We start from the raw sequence: 20,221 nt of genomic DNA, 5'->3' as shown, positions 1-20,221 counted from the left end.
CGCTGGAGAAGGATGTCATGCTGGGTAAGATGGAGAGTTAGAGAAAAAGAGGAAGACCCCCAGTGAGATGGATCAGCCAGGTGGCATCATTGATGGCTCCAAGTGTGGCAGCGGTAGTAAGTTTGGCCCAGGATCAGACATTGTTAAGTTCTGTTGTGCATGGGGTTGCTATGAATCGGTTCCGACTCGATGGCACCTGACAACAACAACCTATTATTTCAAAGTTTTATGCTACTGTTTATAGATCCTTTAGCACAATAATGTAAGTGATCACTAGTTTTGGTATTGGTACAGTCTCCTTACTTAAAAGACAAAAATTTGAACGGTGTGGCACTGTGGGTTAGTGTGCCAGACTGCAAAGCCATTTGAACTGCAAGGTTGGTGGTTCCAGCTTACCAGCTACTCCTTGGAAACCCTATACAGGGTCACTATGGGTCGGAATTGACTCAGTGGCAGTTAACAAAAACAAAAGTGTTACGGTTATTACTTATTAAATAATATTTTATTGTATTTTTGGTTTACACAATAAATTACCATTTGACAATTGCTTTACAAACTGTTCAGTGACATTTGCTACATTTTCTACATCATTAGCATTCTTTGTGTTTGCTTCCATTTCCAGTACGCTTTCCCTTCTTACGTTGCTTTAGAGTAAATGCTGATCTTTTGGTCTCACTTTTTTTTGTTTTTTTTTAGTAGAACAGTATACTTAATTGTGATACCCTTTATTTTGTGTACCTCTTATTTCGCTAAAAGGTGATCTCAGGATAGTTTCATTACAAACTTCAAAGAGTATGTCAGGTCAATAATCTCAGGGAGTTCTCTGGTCTTAACTGGTTCTGTAAGACTGACCTTTCCTAAGAATTGATTTTTGTTCTACATTTTTGTCATATTTTATCTATAATCATTTATGGTGATTCTGGTCAGAATTGTTGGCAGTGGTAGCAAGGCACCATCAATTTTTTTCTGATATTGAGAGTGATGATACCATGGCTCCTATAGGTTATAAGCCTTGTTGAGTACTTTATTGTCTAAGACTTTGGTTTCCTTCTTGCTCTTTTGCTCCTGATGAGTAAAGACCAATAGTCATATTTTAGATGACTGCTTATAAGCTTTTAAAATACCAGACGCTACTCATGTCACTAGAATATAGAACATGAACTTTGTGGACTATATTGTTCCGTGAGACTAAAGTCCTAAGCCTTCACACCTGGAAAACCAGTCTTAACGAGTTATTTGGTTGTGTCTGAGAAGTAAGATAATTGTGTCTCTGAATAGATAAGGGAGCTTAAAAAACTTCTTGTAAAAAATGAAATGAAAAGATACTGAAATTTTTCCATGAATATTTTGAGGCTCCCTTATATGTGCCTGTTGTTGTGAAGTGCTGTCAAGTTGATTCAGACCCATAGCGACTCTGTATAGGGTTTCTGAGGAGCAGCTGGTGAGCTTGAACTGCTGACCTTGCAGTGTAAATGGCTTTGCAGTCTGTCACATTAACCCACAACACCACACCAGGCACACCAGGTGCCATCTAGTCAGTTCCTACTCATAGTGACCTGTATATGGTTTCTGAGGAGCAGCTGGTAGATTTTTGTAGCTGACCTCAGTAGTCCTGTGCTTATTCTGTAGCGCCACACCAGTATTTCATATACACATAACTGTTTCTGTCTTGGTACACATATGTGTACACTTGTACCTATATGCTTAATGTGACCATACACTTGTTTTTTTGGTCATAGTTAGCACTTCTTAGTGACATAATTTACTCTGGCCAAGTTGTATGCACTACACCCACATTTTGTGGTCCCCTTTTTATAATTTATTGGTTTTAAAGTCAGATTTATTGATATAATTTACATACAATGAAATTCACCTATTATACATAATCAGTTTGGATAAATCTACTGTCTTGTAGCTACAATCAAGCTATAGAACATTTCTAGCAACTTCAAAACATTCTCTCTGACTCTCTTCTACAGTTACTCTGTCTCATCCCCTCTGCTCACAGCCACTGGCTGATTTGTATTCAGTTCCTATAGTTTTGCCTTTCTGTGATTTCATATAAAAATGATCATATGATATGAGGGTTAGTGAACAAACATTGTTTAAAAAAAAATCATAGGTATTTATTAAACAAATGTATCTAACATGAAGCTGTTGTTTCTCACCATAATCTCCAGTTAGGTCTATGCAGGTGGTTCCATCTCTCTCATCCTTACCTGAAAATTCTTTGCTCAAGTTCTACCACATTAAAATGGCAGTTTTGGCATCCCTGGAAGGACTCACATTGTGTTCTTTTTCAATGTGCTTGAGATTTGGCCACAAAAAGAAGTCTGAAGGGGCAACATCAGGGCTGTAGAGTGAATGGGGTAAAGTTTTCCCCATGGAATTCTTGGACCACCCTTGCTACCCTCAGGGAATGAGCAGGTTCATTGTTGTGATGGAAAAAATTGCCTCGGTATGACTTTCCATTAAATATAACCAATATTATATTTCAAATTCTTGAAACTTATTTCTAATAAGCTTCATGATCATCCTATGTCCTTCAGAAATTCTATCAAGGTTATCCCTGTGAAATCCCAGAACACAGTCGCTGTGTAACCTTCAGTGCTGACCCTCTACCTTGACTTTACTGGCCAAGCCGATCTCCTCAGAGGTCGCTGTTTGGATTAGATTTGTTTTTTTAAGGTATGCTTAGACAAGTATTACTGTGAGAATTTGTCTGCAGTTATCCATTTACCACAGACACATGCTTAAACGTTTTACATTCCCATCAGCAATGTTCAAGGGCTCCATTTTCTTAACATCCTTGCTAACACTTGATATTTTCTATTATTTTGTGATTAGCCATCCTAATAGATATGAAGTGGTATTTCATTGTGGTTTTGATTGTACTTCCCTGTGTGATGTTGAGCATCTTTCCCCATGTTTATTGACTATTTGTCTTTGGAAAATTATATAGGGACTTAGTCCATTTTTTACTTGATGAATTCCAAATTACTTGGTGGTTTTGTTGTTGCATGTGCTTTTGTTGTTGCATCTAAGAATTCCTTGCCAAATCAAGGTCAGAAAGATTAACCCTACATTTTCTTACTTGTGTTAACTCATGCATTTAGGCCTTAGAGTTAATTTTGCTTGTGGTGTGGATATCTAATCAACCCAGCAATATTTGTTGAAGATACTGCCCATCCCCCTACTAATTGGTCTTTTTGCACCCATGTTGAAAGTCAGTAAGACATTGATAAATGGGGTTATATTTGGACTCTCACTTGTATTCGATTCTTTTGTACAAGAGGGCTTCAGAAAGTTCGTGAAAAAGTGGGATGAAAACATAATGGAATTTTCCACAAACTTTTTGAAGCCCCCTCGTATGTGGAGCCTTATGCCGTAGTGCTTGAGTTACTATAGTGTTGTCATAGTTTTGAAATCTAAAATTGTGCGTATACTCTTTAACTTTGTTCAAGATTGTTTTAGCTCCTCAGGACCCCTTAAAATTTCATATCAATTTACTGCACAAATGGATCTTGGAATTTTGATAAAGATTGCATTGAATCTGAAAATCATTTGGTGTTGTATTGTTATTTTAACAATATTAAAAGTCTTCCAGTTTATTAGCAGAATGTCTTGACATTTATTTAGGTCTTTAAATTCTTTCAGCAGTGTTTTGTAGTGAAAACTCCGAACAGTAGATTGCAAAATGTAATAATGTTATACCTTCTTGGTTAAATATATGTAAAAGTATTTTATTCTTTTGGAAGTTATTGAAATGGAACTGACTTTTAATTTCAGTTTTGAATTGCTGGTTGTGAGTCTATAGAAATACATTTTTGTGTGTGTGTGTGTGTATTATTTTATTCTGCAGCTTTCTTGAATTCATTGTTTAGCTCTAGTACCTTTCTTGTGGATTCTTTAGGATTTTTCCTATATAAGATTATGCCGTGTGCCTTGTTACTGCCAGGTGGGAATACATGTCCTTATTAAGCCTCTGCTGACCTTTACAACACAGAGACTGGACAGTTGGACAGTAGATTGCCTCTTACTTCAGAATGATGGTGGAAGTCCAGGCTTCCTAACTTCTGAGGCAGAGGCAGGAATCTCGGGGTACCTTGTTTTTTTTCTGAGCTTGGGTAGAATTCCAGGTTCCCTGCTTGGTCTTCGCTGATAGGGTTGAGGAGAGGCGTTCCATGGTGTTTGATTGGAGTTAAGATGATTATTGTCAAAAATGATTTGTCTTTTTGGGCTGCATGTTTTTCATTCCTTTGATGAAAAAAAAAACCAGGTTTTTCTAGTTTGTTACTCTTATTTGCCTATGCTCAAATAAATTTCTGCCTTTGAGCTTCTCTGTTTCCCAGTGTGGGAACTGTATAGAAGACAAATAGAAAACCCAAGAATTTCACTCAAATGTTAAGTCCCAGAGGTCCTTAGTCATCCTCTCAAACTTTCAGTTGTTTTACATATGTTTTATATTATTTTCTGGGGTCTTAGCTGAATTTAGTGAAATGAATAGGGAAAAATGTGTCTACTCATCTTGTCTGGGACTGAATGTTTTAAATTGATATAAAATAAAAACTCCATTAAGAACTAACTTTTTAAATGAACTGCTCAAAAATGTTTTATTCTTCAAAATGTATGACCACCATATTATTGTACTTTACTAAATTGTGCTTAGTTATACTTTAGAGTAAGTATATTATTTGTTATAGATATATATGTGTGTACATAAAAGCATATTTATGTTTATTTTTTAGGGTTATGTACTGAAGGACTCTATCGTGTTAGTGGAAACAAAACTGATCAAGACAATATTCAAAAGCAGTTTGATCAAGGTAAAAATATAATTATATAAAATAGCATCATTGTTGTATTGCTTTCCTTATTGAAATTTCATGATGGGAAAATTAATTTTTATTTTAACAACTCCTAGGGGATATATAGGTGGTAAAGGTAGAGAATTTAGCCAGTACTTTGAATACAGGCCATCTTGGGGTTGCCAATGAGATGTGTGCCTGTGTCTTTTAGAATTTGTAGGTCAGTCAGAGCAGGTGCTTATAGCTCACTTAACCTTACTTTAGTGCAAGAAAAGGACGGAAGCTTTTGTCATAATTTTAAACTGCTTCTGCAGCAAATGAAGATGATTCTGATGAATCGTCAGTGATTTCAGCATTCTTCCATCCAAACTTCACCATAAATGTGTTGTTTCTTGCTTCAGTTTTAGCAGAGTTCATGTTGGTCTGATAAAGGTTATTTCCAAATTGTTAGTGCATCAAACTAGATCATATTCAGACATGTTAATAGGAAGTTATAACAAGTTTATTTTGGTACAAAGTTGGTTTTTTTAAAATCCTCGTATAGTTTCTTTTTCACAACATGCATTTTCCGTAAACTTTTTGAAGACCTCTTATGTAAAGTGCATATCATGAGAATATTGAGCATTGATGCATTTGAGCTTTGGTGTTGAAGAATATTGAAAGTATTATGGACTGCTAGAAGAAAAAGCAAACCAATCTTGGAAGAAGTAGAGCTAGAATGTTCCTTAGAAGCCAGGATGAAGACTTCATATCGCATACTTCAAACATTGATTATCAGGATGGACTAGCTCTGGAGAAGGACATCATCCTTGGTAAAGTGGAGGGTCAGCAAAAAAGAGGAAGATAGATTGGCACAGTGGCATCAGCAATTATTATATCAATTGTAACAACAGTTCTAAGTATGACACTGGACCTGGGCAGTGTTTGGTTTGCATTGGATTAATATGAATTGGAGCCTATTCGACTATTCCTATCAATTTAAATTTAAACATTTATTTATTAGGAATGTTGTATAACATGCTGTACAAATATAATTATATAGTTATCTACTCATTTACGTATAAATCTTTGGTCTTACATAGATCTTGCTTTTATTTAAAAAAAAAAAATCATGTTTTTAAATGTAGTTGAGTAGATTGTTTTTATGTAATCTTAGAGTAGCAAAAGACCTAAACTTGATAAGAAACCTAGAAAGTGTGAACAAGATCATAAACTACTCCCTAAGAATAGAAATTCTGTATGAGAAGGTGACAAACTTAATTTGGAAAGAATATGTTACCCATGCTAGATTAAGCAGTTCACATCAGAATATAATAGCCAACAAATACGTGAAAATATTTTCATCCTGTATCAATTTAAAAACTACTTAAATGAAATGAGTGTACTTATTGCCAGAGTGAAAAAGATTTTTGGATGGGTTGTTAGGTAAAACAGGTATCAGCTGAAAGCAAATCATTTGCATCACACAGGGTCCTAGTTAATAACAGGGTCTCTGGTATTAGACTTTCTGGTTTTATTTCCTGATTCTGCCACTTAGGATCTTTGCACTCCAGGCTAATTAATCTCTAAACTTCCATTTCTTCCTCTGTAGAATGGGGGGTGTTAAGAATAATTATGAGGAATAATGATACATTACTTAGTGGAGTTTTTCAGGTACCATATAAAAGTGTTTATTACAGCATCTTTATAATATCTTAAATGAAATAAGTCATAATTTTCAGTAATATAAAATTACGTAAACTGTTCTATCAGGAAGAATATTTTGTAGCCATGAAAACTGTTTAAGCAAAATATTGTTGATTCTGGTTTAATATATATGTGAGTTCAAATTTGAGATAAAAATGACAAATATAATTTGTGAAACAAGATGTGTAATTTGTCAAGTGTAAAACAAATGATCTGTTCTGTAAACCTTCACTCAATTCACAACAAAGTTTTTTAAAAATTAAATCTGATATCAAATCTACATATGATTTGCCTTTATTAACGAGCAAAAAAAGACTGAAAGGAAGCACACAAAGTGTAAACATTGATTATCGTTGAGTGATGGAGCGATTTTATATATGCTGGTAATTAAAATTATACTAAGCATTCATTGAATTTATACATAAAGCAAATGACTTTAATATCAAAATAATCTTACGATAAACTTCTAGTATGTTCCATTCTTTTTTAGAATCAAAATATCACTAAAAAGCTTAAAATTTTAAATGTTTTATATAAAAAATGAAGTATAAAGTTCAGAGGTCCAAATTAGAATTTATATGTATAAATCCTTTATTTTGCCTTTTCTCTTCATGACTTTGTTTTAATGGCTTATGTAAACTCAGTAAAGTAAAATGGGTATTAATAAATGTTAGAGTGCTTTAATATACTAATACACTTAATAGTATTGTTTGTAACAGAGAATGCTTCTTGTTTTGTACTTGCATCTTTGATCTGTATAGCCTACTAGAAATTTGTGAGTTTGTCAGGTGTTAAAACAATTGGGGTGGGATTTCTTTATACATGTAAAGGAAGATTTTTTTTTATGAAAATACTTAAATACCTTTGGAGTTTAAAAAACTATTTCTTTATTCCTTCTATCATAAATTAAGGTTTTAATTTTTGTGTTGCAGATCATACTATCAATCTAGTGTCAATGGAAGTAACAGTAAATGCCGTAGCTGGTGCTCTTAAAGCATTCTTTGCAGATCTGCCAGATCCTTTAATTCCATATTCTCTTCATCCAGAGCTTTTGGAAGCAGCAAGTAAGTGTCAGTCTCCCTTCTTTGAGGGGGTGATACCAGCAGTTGTTGAATGACAATTGTGAAATGTTAAAATCAGTCATGCTCTAGATTACATAGCTTACTAGACCTGTCTTTATTATTAAAGGCATTTCCCTATAAATAACTAAGAATCCCTGGGGGCAGGACCTGAGAATATTGAGTTTTAACTAGTTTCTCAAGTGATTCACATGCTTCTAAAAGTTTGAGAATCATTGTTTTTGCTTATCCATCACGTTTCAGTATAGTCTCAATTGTCTCTTAGAGTGAGCATAGCAGTAAGCACTGTTACATTTTTATACATACGATTTTCACACAAATTCCCAACTCTTTAATTTTACAGAAATTTCGGATAAAACAGAACGACTTCATGCATTGAAAGAAATTGTTAAGAAATTCCATCATGTAAACTATGATGTATTCAGATATATAATAACACATCTAAACAGGTATTATTTTGTTTTGATTTATAAATAAAACTCACTACGGATTCTAAATGTGTAATTTTATAAATTAGTTATATTATTTTTAAAATTATTATTATTTTTAAGCTTAAGAGTTTTAATCAAATAGTTCCTGTGTGTTCTATCCCCCCGTAGGATTGGTATAATATATGTAATGATTATATAAATAGTAATTGTGGGAAGTAACTTTTAATACCACATTCTTTGACACTTTCTTATTTAGAATCATTGAATTTTAAGTAAAAAAAAAAAAACCATAATTAACTGTACCAACTTATCTGCAATTTAGAAAAAAATTAAGGCTTGAAGATAAATGAAGTATTTAAAGTTGTATAATAAATAAGTGACATTCCTGAAATTTAGTTACATTGTGATATTGCCTTTGTATATCTTGTTTTTGATGGATATTCCACACTGAAATCTTACCAAAACTTGAATTTTTATTACTAACTTATTGCCTAAAGCATAGGACACTAATTTTTGTATTATTGTCCTAAATATGTTGACCTTAAAGTTTCTCCTTTTATCTAAAAGGATACTTCTCTTAAATCTTGGTAAGTCTTGATTTTCTCAACTGTAAAATGAGAATACTAACACTCTATAGAGGTATTCTCACTACTAGATCAAACAACCAAACCTGTCGCCTTTGAATCCATCCCAACTCTCCTCTATCGTGTAAGATAGAGTGTAAGTACCCCATAGGATTCCCAAAGCTGAGTCTTTATGGAAGCAAACTGCCATATCTTCTATCATTGAGCATCTGGTGGGTTTGATCCACCCACCTTTTGGTTAACACTTGAGCACTTAACCATTATATCACTTGAGCTCCTTTTTAAAGGATTTGAATTATTAGTATTTATAGTAATTTTTTCAAAAGTCTACTCTTTATAAACCATCATTCATCTGTCTGTCTGTCATACTGTGGAGGCTTACATGTTTCTGTGATTCTTGAAGCTATGTTACCAGTATTTTAAATACCAGCAGGGCAACTATAGTCGAAAGGTTTCAGCTGAACTTCCAGACTAAGATAGACTAGGAAGAAGGAGACAAACTACTTCCAAATATTTAGACACTGAAACGTCATCAATAGTAGTGGAACACTGTGAAACAGTATCAGAATACTGAATATTGAAACATGATGAAGAGCACTGGAATATTGTCAGATAATAGTGTCAGTGACTTCATTGCAAATTCCTTTGTTAAACAACATAAAAGATGATGACTATGCACATGGACCTCACCAGATGGAAGGTACAGAAATCAAATTGACTACATCTGTGGAAATAGACTATGGAAAAACTCCCTATTCTGAGTCAAAATAAGGCCAACGGCAGACTGTGAAACAGATCATCAGTTGCTCATATGCAAGATGAGGCTGAAGCTGAAGAAAATTAAAACAAGTCCGCAAGAGCCAAAATGTTGGCTTAAACATATCCCACCTAAATTTAGAGATCATTTCAGGAACAGATTTGACTCATACACAATATTGACTGGAGACCAGAAGAGTTACGGATGACATCAAGAATATCATACAGGAAGAGAGCAAAAGGTCATTAAAATAAGAAAATAGTGAATTGTTATCAGGACTGCTTATGAGGGTTGGCAATGTAAAGCTAGACGTATTGTAGCAAGGAGGGGAGTGATTAACTTTGCAGTCTAGGAGCAGAGTTCCCTGGGACCATCAAGGGAGAAGAGCGGAGAGCAGGACCCTACTCAGGAGAGAAGCAGTGATGCCTGAGATGGAGGCAGAGACAATGACGTGAAGAGATGGAGCAGCTGGGGACTTTAAACAGAGAGAGGAAGAGGGACTGTGTGCTGACGATCGGGAGGCAGGCTTGTAGTGTATACCCTTTGGTTGGTTGATGATGCATGGAGGGGATTGTAAACATGGCAATGAAACGATATACGATAGGATGAATGTAAAGCTATGTTCTCCCATGTAAACTATCACATAATTCACAATAAAACATTAATAAATAAATAAATAAGAAAAAGACCAAAATGAGTGTCAGAAGAGACTCTGAAACTTGCTCTCCAGGGTAGAGATGCTAAAACAAATAGAAGAAATGAGGAAGTAAAAGATCTAAACAGAAAATTTTTAAGGGCAGTTCAAGAAGACAACGTCAGTCAGGTATTAAAATGAAATGTACAACACCTGGAGTTAGAAAGCCAAAAGGAAAGAACACACTCAGCATTTCTCAAGCCTCAACTTTTTCAGCATTGAAGGGGGGGTTCTATGGGCAAAATCTTGAATGATGCAGAAAGCATCAAAAGGAGATGGAAGTAATACACAGAGTCACTCTGTATAAAATAAATGGTAAATGTTCAGCCATTTCAAAAGGCAGCATATATGACCAAGAACCAATTATTTTGAAGGAAGAGAAGTTCAAGGTGCGCTGAAGGCAATGGCAAAGAACAAGGCTATTGGAGTTGATGGAATACAGATTGAAATCTTTCAGCAAACTAATGCAGCACTAGAGACCCTTACTTTTCTATGCCCATACATTTGGAAGACAGTTCCTAGCCAACTGATTGGAATGTATTTGTGCGTATTCCAAAGAAAGGTGACCCAGGGGAATGTGGAAATCATCAGGCAATATCCTTAATATCAAATGCAAATAAAATTTTGTTAAACATAATTAAAAAATGGCTGCAACAGTACATTAACAGGGAATTGCCAGAGATTCTAGCCAGATTCAGAAGACGATATGGAACAAGGGATATCACTGCTCATGTCAGATGGATCTTGGGTGAAAGCAGAGAATACCAGAAAGATGTTTACCTGTTCTTTATTGACTACGCAAAGGTTTTTGATTGTTTGGACAAGCTATGGACAACATTGCAGAGAATGCATAATCTGTACATAGATCAAGAGGCAGTTGTTCACGCAGAACAAGGGATTTTAAATTAGGAAATAATGTGTGCCGGTGTTGTATTCTTTCACCATACTTACTCAGTCTGTCTACTGAGCAAATAATCTGAGAAGCTATTGTTGTTGTTAAGTACCGTGGAGTCGGTTCTGACTCATAGTGACCCTGCGTAGGGTTTCTGAGGCTGTAAATCTTTATGGGAGCAGAACACCTCATCTTTCTCTCGCGGACCCACTTGTAGTTTCCAACTGCTGACCTTTAGGTTGGCAGCCTGGCTGGTAACCACTATGCTACCAGAGCTCCAGTATTATATAAGTAAAAATGTCATATTAGGGTTGGAGGAAGTGTCATTAACAACCTTGCTTGCTAAATTGAATAGGACTTAAAATACTTCTGAAAATCAAAGATCACATCCTTCAGTGTGGATTGTACCTCAATGTAAAGATAACAAAAATCCTCACAACTGGACCCATAAATAACATCTAGATAAATGGAAAAAAGCTAGGAGTTGTCAAAGTACTCGTTTTGTATGCATCCACCATCAACACTCAAGCAACAGCCAAGAAATCAAATGATGTATTAGTCAAATCTGCACAAGATCTCTTTAAAGTGTTAAAGGCAAAGATGTCAATTTAAGGACTAACCCAAGCCATGGTATTTTCAATAGCCTCATATGCATGTGAAAGTTATAGTGTTGCAATAGAATATTAAAAGTACCATAGACTGCCAAAAAAAACACCAAATTTGTGAAAGAAATAGAAAGAAGTACATCCAGAAATGCTTCTTGAAGTCAGGATGGCCTGATTTCATCTCTCATACTTGAAACATGAAAGGATGGATCAGTCCCTGGAGAAGGATATGTTTCTTAAAGTGGAGGGTCAGGGAAACCCCCAACAAGATGAATTGGAACAATGGCAGCAGTAATGGGCTCAAGCGTAGCAATGACTGGTTGGCACCAGACCTGACAGTGTTTGGTTCTGTTGTGCATAAGGTCACTGTAAGTCAGTACCAAATCGACTCCTCACAACAACAACAACTTTTTATATTTTCTGTTGATGTTTTGGAGTACTGGTATGGATCTGTAGGATAAACACTAGGTTGCTAACCACAAGGTCAGTGGTTCAAACCCACCAGCCACTCCTTGGAAACTTTTCACAGGGTTGATAAGAGTCAGAACCAAATAAATGGATGGTACTTTTCACAACAACAATTGACATTTTAATGAACTAAAGTTTTTTGTTTTTAAGTTAACACTACTAAGGCCCAACCAAGTCACTTGGTGGGTTGTTGTTAAATGCCATTGAGTGTGTTCCAACTCAAAGTGACCTTGTATAGGGTTTTCAAGGAGCAGCTGGTGAGCTTGAACCGCCTATCTTTCAGTCTAGCGCATTAATCCACAGGACCACACCAGAATTTCAAGTCACATTTGTTGTTAAGTGCCGTCGACTCAGTTCTGACCCATAGCGACTCTGTATAGGGTTTCCAAGGAGCGGCTGGTAAGCTTGAATCACCAACCTTGTGGTTCAAACCAACTTTGCAGTCTAGTGCGTAACACACCAGGACTCCCCAAGTCACTTTAGTTAGTACTTAAAAGTGGTTAAGTATGTGGCTGCAGTGGTTCACACCTACCAGCCACTCCACAAGAGAAAGCTATTCAGTCTGTTTCCTTAAAGATTTCTAATGTTGTCAAGTTGATTTCCAACTCAAGGTGAGCTTATAGGACAGAGTAGAACAGCCACAATAGGGGTTTCTGTAAATGTTTGCAGAAGCAGACTGTCAATCTTTCTCTCACAGCGTGGTTATTGAGCTAAAATTGCCAACCTTTTGGTAGCCTTGTAAGCCCTCTGGGACAGTTCTGCTGTATAGGTTTGCTGTGAGTCAGAATTGACTTGACAGAAAAGAAGGGGGCTTGTTTTTGCTTTTTTTGTTGATATGCCAGAACTGTGTTAGTCTCTGATGAAACAGAAACCAAAAGCATATTTGAAGCACTGAAGAACAGCAGAGAAGCTTGTTACTGAAGCAGAGTGCAGGATGGTCAAATAAAGGGATGGGGGTCAGAAAGTATCAGATTAGATAGAACAGTGCTACTCAAGAGTGTGGTGTGTTGACCTCAAGCTTTAGTCCTCCAAATGTATTACTGATGGAGTTTGCTTTAGAATATAAATCAACTTATGTCAGTAAGCACACTGTTGAGTTCAGCCCTTTTGTTCGTTTTGTTTTTGTGCATGAGTTTCCCAGAGAGATTTGAGCAGAGGAGTAACACGGTCATACTTAAATTTTGGAAGTAGTAGTACTCAACTAGACTGTGGGGGAGGGATAAGATTCTGCTAATGAACAGAAGTCATCCATTTCATAGGGAGCTTATATTTTAGTATAGGAGATTGTTGCTGTTAAGTGCTGTCAAATCAGTTCTGATGTACAGCTATCTTATATAGTGTTTTCAAGGAGCCATTGATGGGTTTGAATCACTGACCTTTCGGTTCTCAGTTTAGTGTGTATCTTACAGGGCCACATCCATAATGAGTAAACTACAAAGACCACTGATAATCTGTAGAGTTGTTCTTGGTTTATACAAGCATGAGTCAAAAAGCATTCAAAATAAGACATTTAAACATGCCTTGCATTGAGCAGATTATTGCAGGCAAATTCATTCAGTAGTACACTTGTATTAGTCTCACTGAGGCGCCTTCAAAAACGGGTGTTTGGCGTTATGGGTAGATGTGCCAGACTGCAAAGCCATTTGAACTGCAAAGTCAGCGGTTCACGCTCACCAGCTGCTCCTTGGAAACCCTATACAGGGTCGCTATGGGTTGGAATCAACTCGATGGCACTTAACAACAACAAGGAGCTCTGGTAGCGTAATGGTTACGAATCGGGCTACAAACCTTAGGGCCAGCAGTTCGAAACTACCAGCCGCTCTGCGGGAGAAAGATGAGGCATTCTGCTCCCGTAAAGATTTACAGCCTCAGAAACCCTGTACAGGGTCGCTATGGGTCGGAACTGACTCAACAGCACTTAACAACAACAACAGGGGGTAACCTTGATAAATTTCTCTAAGGAAATGAGCTGATCATAGGAACTAACTATCAAGAAGTTTTAAGATAAATGAAAACCACATAGGTGAGAAAAAGGCCAAGGAAATTGTGCCAAGGAATTTTTTTGTTTTCTATCCCAACAATGCACCTGCTCATTTATTTATTTGTTTTTATCTCTCTTTTTTTGAGGATAGCAAGAACTTTCCTGTGAGAATTTTTATTGGGAAATCTTAACCCGTCCACCTCCAGCCCTGATCTTGCCCCTTCAGACTACTTGTTTTGTTCCCCAAACTAAAAGCACATTATAAAGGAACATGATTTGAGTCCTTCAAGGTTGCCAAAACTGTCATTTTGATGTGGCATGAATCAAAATGCACAGATTTCTTTGGTGGAAAGGGTTGAGAGATGGAAACATTACTTTCATAAGTTGTATAGCCCTAGATAGAGGATAGATCAAAACAGAAAATAATTTCACATTTTGATGTTTTTGTTTAATAATGATTTCTGTGATTTTGTAGCAATACTTTTTCATTTACTTTCATATTTTCTTTCATCCTCCATCTACATAGATATTGAATCAAGGCAGAATTTTCTCCTTTAATTAACTTTCCATTTTCTTATTTCTTCTGCTACTTCTCTAGTTTAGGTTTTATTGTTTCCCATTAAGAGAACTCCCTTTTCTTTCTAATTCAGCTCCCTCACTGCCAGTTTTTCTTCATAATCCTCCTTTGATCCAGCTGCTAGACTAGTCTTTGTAAAATAGTCTTCTACAATGGTTATTTGATTAAATTAAGGTCAGATCCAAATGCTTTAGGTGTTCTTGTTCTGACTTCTTTTATTTGCTTTCCTTTCCCTTTATACATAACACCAAGTAAGTTCCAACCACACTGAAGTAATCACAGTTAACCAAAAGTACCAAGTCATGCCTAGTCCCTCATCACGTAACACTGCCTCCATGGTTCTCAAAATGTGATTCCAAAATTATCAGGTCGCACATCAAACAGTGAGTCAAAAGTGCTGGGTAGGTAGCAGGAATCTTTGTTTTTTTTTTTTTTTTAACAAGCCTTCAAAGAGGTTATGATGCATGTTAAAATTGAGAACCAGTTTTGACTGAAGTGTATTTTTCTTCCTATTCTCATTACATTGGCTACCCTAACTAATTGATTTGGTACCTTTCCTTTGTTCTTTTTGACTCTTCAGTTAGACTTGATAAGCATACTTACTGTATATCTTTCTATTTTGCAGATATTTCTGGAGCCTAGCACTTGTCTACTACATAGAAAAACACCAGTTTAGAAACCATATTTTAACAAAAGGTTGATTTTTATTCCAAATATTATAATTTAGGATCTTTTTACAAATATGACTTACACTTTTTTTTTCTTTTGTGAGTTGAGTGATACCGGTTTTACACTCATCCCAGTTCATTTCATTGTATTTGCTTCTATTCCCTCTGGGTTTTGTTTTGTTTTTTGATATACACAGAAACACATAGGAATATATAATCATTTAAACAACCATAGGGCACGTTCTGCAAGATTGCCTCCTGGCCGCTAGCACACAGCCTTCTTTTCATGAATCTAGAGTCCCTCAGCTGCTCTCTCTCTCTCTCTCCATGTCCTCATCTCTGCTTCCATCTCTGGTGTCGCTGCTTCTCTTGATAGGGTCCTACATTCCACTGATGCGCTTCTCCCTCTGTTCCTAGAATGTAAGATTAACTACTCCCCCCTTTATGTTATAAAACTTCTACCTTTACAGTTGTAGCCATCAGAATTCATCATAACAATTGTGACTTAACACTTTTTGTTGTTGTTGTTGGCATGTGCCGTGGAGTCGATTCCGACTCATAGTGACTCTGTACAGGGTTTCCGAGGCTGTAAATCTTTACGGGAGCAGAAAGCCTCATCTTTCTCCCGTGGAACAGCTGGTAGTTTCGAACTGCTGACATTGCGGTTCGCAGCTAGGTTTGTAACCACTACGAACACTTTTTAGGACATATTTTTTACTTCAGATTTGCAACTTCTGTATTTAGATGGCTATAATTTGTTTGTTTTTTGGATGTATAAACTTAAGAATTTCCTGCTACTCATGTTTTTGGTCTGGCTTTTTAATGTGTGAAATAAGCGGACTGGATAAAATTCCTCCTGGTTTAATTTTGAGTTACTGAGCCAAGATAAGCTACTTACTGTTTATTATTAATGATGGTAAAGGTCCTTGTTGACATTTTTGAAAGACCATGTGTAAATAAATACATTAGTGATTGTAGATTATTTACATTTGAATCATAAGAATTTTCAGTTGCAGTGTGTTTTTGGGAACCTATCATAGATTTCAAGTGAGTCTTTGAACTAAAGTTTATAACATTGTACAAGATAATATTTAAAAGGTTATTTGGGGGATACTAGAAAGTAATTGGGTTTTTTTTTAGTTGAAAATTCTGGTGGTGGAATGTGATAAAGTAATTTTTTTTTAACTGGTTGAAAGATGGTGTAATGTGCTTTATCAAGCCTTTTCATATCTCTTATTGACAAGGCATTTAGATAATTAGAATTTCATTCTGTTGGAAACACATGAAAACTTATTATGTGACTTTTCACTCTGAGGGGAAAACTTTTTTTGTATTCAGACTATCATGGCTTTATGCAAGGGCGTGTCAAAAAGTAGGGAAAATGCCATTATATTTTTTAGAACTTTTATTTTACCAATTGACTTTTTATTATTAAGTTTTTATTGTGAATTGAGTGATAGTTTACATGGGAGAACACTGGTTTTACACTCATCGTTTTATTTCAACTATTACAATCTCTGTGTATCATTCAACAATATTTGCTTCCATTACCTCTATTTTTTGTTTTTGGTGCGGGGGGGGGTGTGTGTGTGTGTACACAAAAACACTCAGGAATATATAATTTAAGCAACCAAAGAGCACACCATTATCTTTTAATTCCATTTTTCCATAGACTTTTAGAAGCCCACTGTGGTGCAGCTTTTTTTAAAAAACGTCCTTTGATAATCCTAAGTATGTGGTTTGTACTGTTTACTTCTGTTACTAGAATATAGTAGATTGCTTGCGAAGAAGAATGTTTTAAATGTGGAGTTAAGATATAAAGCTGAATAACCACAACTCTGGAATTCTATAATTGTAGTGAGTTTATTGATTTCTAAATGTTTTCTTCCTTTAATTTCAGGGTTAGTCAGCAAAATAAAATCAACCTAATGACAGCAGACAACTTATCCATCTGTTTTTGGCCAACTTTGATGCGACCTGATTTTGAAAATAGAGAGTTTCTGTCTCCCACTAAGATTCATCAATCTGTTGTTGAAACATTCATTCAACAGTGTCCGTTTTTCTTTTACAATGGAGAAATTGTAGAAACTGCAAACACTGTGGCTCCTCCACCCCCTTCAAACCCAGGACAGTTGGTGGAACCAATGGTACCACTTCAGTTACCACCACCATTGCAACCTCAGCTGATACAACCACAATTACAGACGGATCCTCTTGGTATTATATGAGTAGGAAGTAATTGCGGACAGTCTGCAATTGGACAAAAAGCAAATCTAGACATGCATGTTTCAGGGTTCAGTAGTATACTTCATGTTTCTTACAGGTAGTTCACATTCTAAATAATGAGACATTTTCTCTTTGAACTATATGATATTCCTTATTTACATTACAGGTCTAAGACCATGTGATAGCATGACTGGAGAGGTTTAATTTTTATAAACAAAAATAGCTATAAAATACAAAGCTGCTGTTGCATGCAACCTTATTGCAATCAGTATATCATTCCTGTGGCGATTTCTGTCACATTATATTGTGAATAAAATTTTTCTATAGAAATTAAATGATTTAAAAACTCAAATATATGAAACATTAATGCTTTTCACCCTACTTTATGGCTGATTTTGTTATTTGATGTGCTAATCAGGGCTACTTAATTTGCATTTAGCAGTCTGTGTAGATAACTAAGAGCCCAGTTACATATTTTATATAATTTCAGGCTACTAATGCCATGCTTGGGATGTTAGTTGAAAGAAACAAAAATATATACTTGACATATTTCACATTTCTGCACCGTCATCTTATAACTAAACCTGTGGATGGTTTGACGAGGGGTAAATGAACATATTTCTTGTATACACATACCAAGGACATGCTTGTGGTTAAAGTAAGTTGATAATGTTGTGCAAAGATAGTTGTCACCAACTCATTTCTTTATGACCCATATAAAGACTTTTGTATACTGTTAATTCTGTAAACAGATGCATGTTCAAAAGATCTTTGATGATCTTGTAATCTTAATCTAATATATTTTAGATACTTTAATTTTTTTCCCTTTGGGGAATACATTTAGTATAGTGTAGAAAATAGTTCATGGCATTTTCATATAAGGTTATATAACTTTTCGTACATAAACATGAATTTGCTGTAGAAAATTCTTTACACCAAACATTTTAATCTAGGACTTCAATTTAATCTGTTCCTTGAATCTATTTTTATGTGGCCCTTAAAAACATATCCAAAAATCCATTGCTAATATAGCAATAAAAATACTTTGGGTACTGACAGCCTCTTTGGAGTGTGTATATATAAAATTACAAACCTTTATTCATATGCTTTCCTGTGATACGTTGTACTAAAATTCTAAATGACTTTTGCACCATTTTTTAAGTCAATATTTTCCTTTAATATTGGTACCATATTTGTTATAAACAGCTGCTGCTTTGGAGGTTAAACATTTTGCTAGTGACGATACAGCCAGAACACTAAATTATGGATAAGGTTCTCAGAATAAATGGCATCGGTAAACGGTTTTGTTGTTATTGAAAATTATTTCATGATCAAACCATGCCTTTATTTTTTTCTGGAAAGGAACAAACTGGCTTATTTTCCATTACTAGGTTATATTTTGCATTGTAAAGAAAAAATTCTTTGGTCAATGTTGTAATAGTCTTCATTCATAATGCAATTTTTAAGGTTTTCTTATGTGTATTATAGTAAATAGATGATTTTGAGAGCTGAGACTCCTAAGAGTTTGATTTGCTACATTCTTTCCTAAAATAAATACTGTCTTTTCCCAACTGTTATGTCCTAGGTATTATACTTCTAATTTTAACTTTAGAATCAAGATATCAAAATGAACCAGGCTGCTGTTAAAAGTACATGTATATTATAAATTATCTTGTGTTGTATTCTTACATGTTATTATCTTTTCTAAGAAAACAAAGTCCCTATTATTCCTATTGCAAAGCACACAGGAATTAAGAAAGTACAGTAATTTAAAAAAGAAAATCCGGTAAATGTAGTATTCTTAACTTGTTCTATATTACTTATACCTATTGTCTATATAGCTTTAATTTATAGCTGTCAGTTTAACATTGGCATGAATGACAAAGAAAATTAAACTTTAAGAGTTTTATAAACTGTTTCTAGGTTGCTAAAGAATTTATTTTTCTACTATATATGGTATAGACAAAGCATCAAACTATGTACAGGAAGAAAGCCTGACTATTTCTATTGGAAGTAGGCTGAAAAGAGAATTTTCAGAACTGTTCATGTCTTCAGTTCATTCTGTCATAACTTTGCTATTGTATAATATGTGAACCCCAGTTTATTTAAGCTATTATCTTTTATACTATGTTAATTTAACTTTCATAGTACAGTTTTTGTGTTATGACTAGCATTTACCATTTTTCATATTAACCACCTTGCATCTACTCCAAAACTTTTCTTTTCTATGCATTCTGTCATTGATTTGACACACTTCATAGTGTGTCAATTACATATTCTACATTTGGTTCATTTAACCAGTAGATTACAATTATTGAAAATTAAAGTGTGGTTTTAAAGCTCAGTCTGTTACACTGAATTGTGTTTGTTTTTGCCAAGGGCTTAGATATATTTTAAACTATTAGAAATATAATTCTAAGAGCAGAATAATATAATTAAAAATTTTTCTGATAATTTACTGGAAGGTTTCACTTTGAAGGGCATATGATATATGAGACTTTAAGCTTAAAGGATTAAGTGAATGTAAGATAGTCTCATAGTTCTGGGAAAACGTTGAGGCGTTATATTTTACAATATTCAATAAATGCCATCCACACATCTGTTGCCATTGTTTCATTTAAGGTTCAGTGCTTGTGATTTTACAATATTGAACTTAATATCTAGATTAGCAATATAAAGAGGCATAGTGGTACTCTGTCAAACTTTCAGTAGATTTTTTGAAAGTCAAAGTATATTCAACAGACACTAGGACATATAATTTAAGA

The 20,221-nt window shown here is 35.0% G+C and overlaps 1 protein-coding gene across 1 annotated transcript in view; it reads left to right on the top strand.

Annotated features, from left to right (window-relative positions):
• Positions 1-17,458, top strand: part of LOC102818324 (rho GTPase-activating protein 5-like) — a 63,155-nt gene extending 45,697 nt beyond the window's left edge. The window contains 4 exon segments of the mRNA XM_006835361.1: positions 4,749-4,826; positions 7,427-7,558; positions 7,917-8,022; positions 17,131-17,458. Coding sequence (XP_006835424.1) covers positions 4,749-4,826; positions 7,427-7,558; positions 7,917-8,022; positions 17,131-17,458 — 644 coding nt within the window.
• The last annotated feature ends 2,763 nt before the right edge of the window (positions 17,459-20,221 follow it).

The sequence above is a fragment of the Chrysochloris asiatica genome, unplaced genomic scaffold, assembly GCF_000296735.1.
Source record: "Chrysochloris asiatica unplaced genomic scaffold, ChrAsi1.0 scaffold00017, whole genome shotgun sequence".
NCBI lineage: Eukaryota > Metazoa > Chordata > Mammalia > Afrosoricida > Chrysochloridae > Chrysochloris > Chrysochloris asiatica.
Note: the sequence above shows the minus strand (reverse complement) of the source record. Positions and strands in the feature narration are given on the sequence as shown.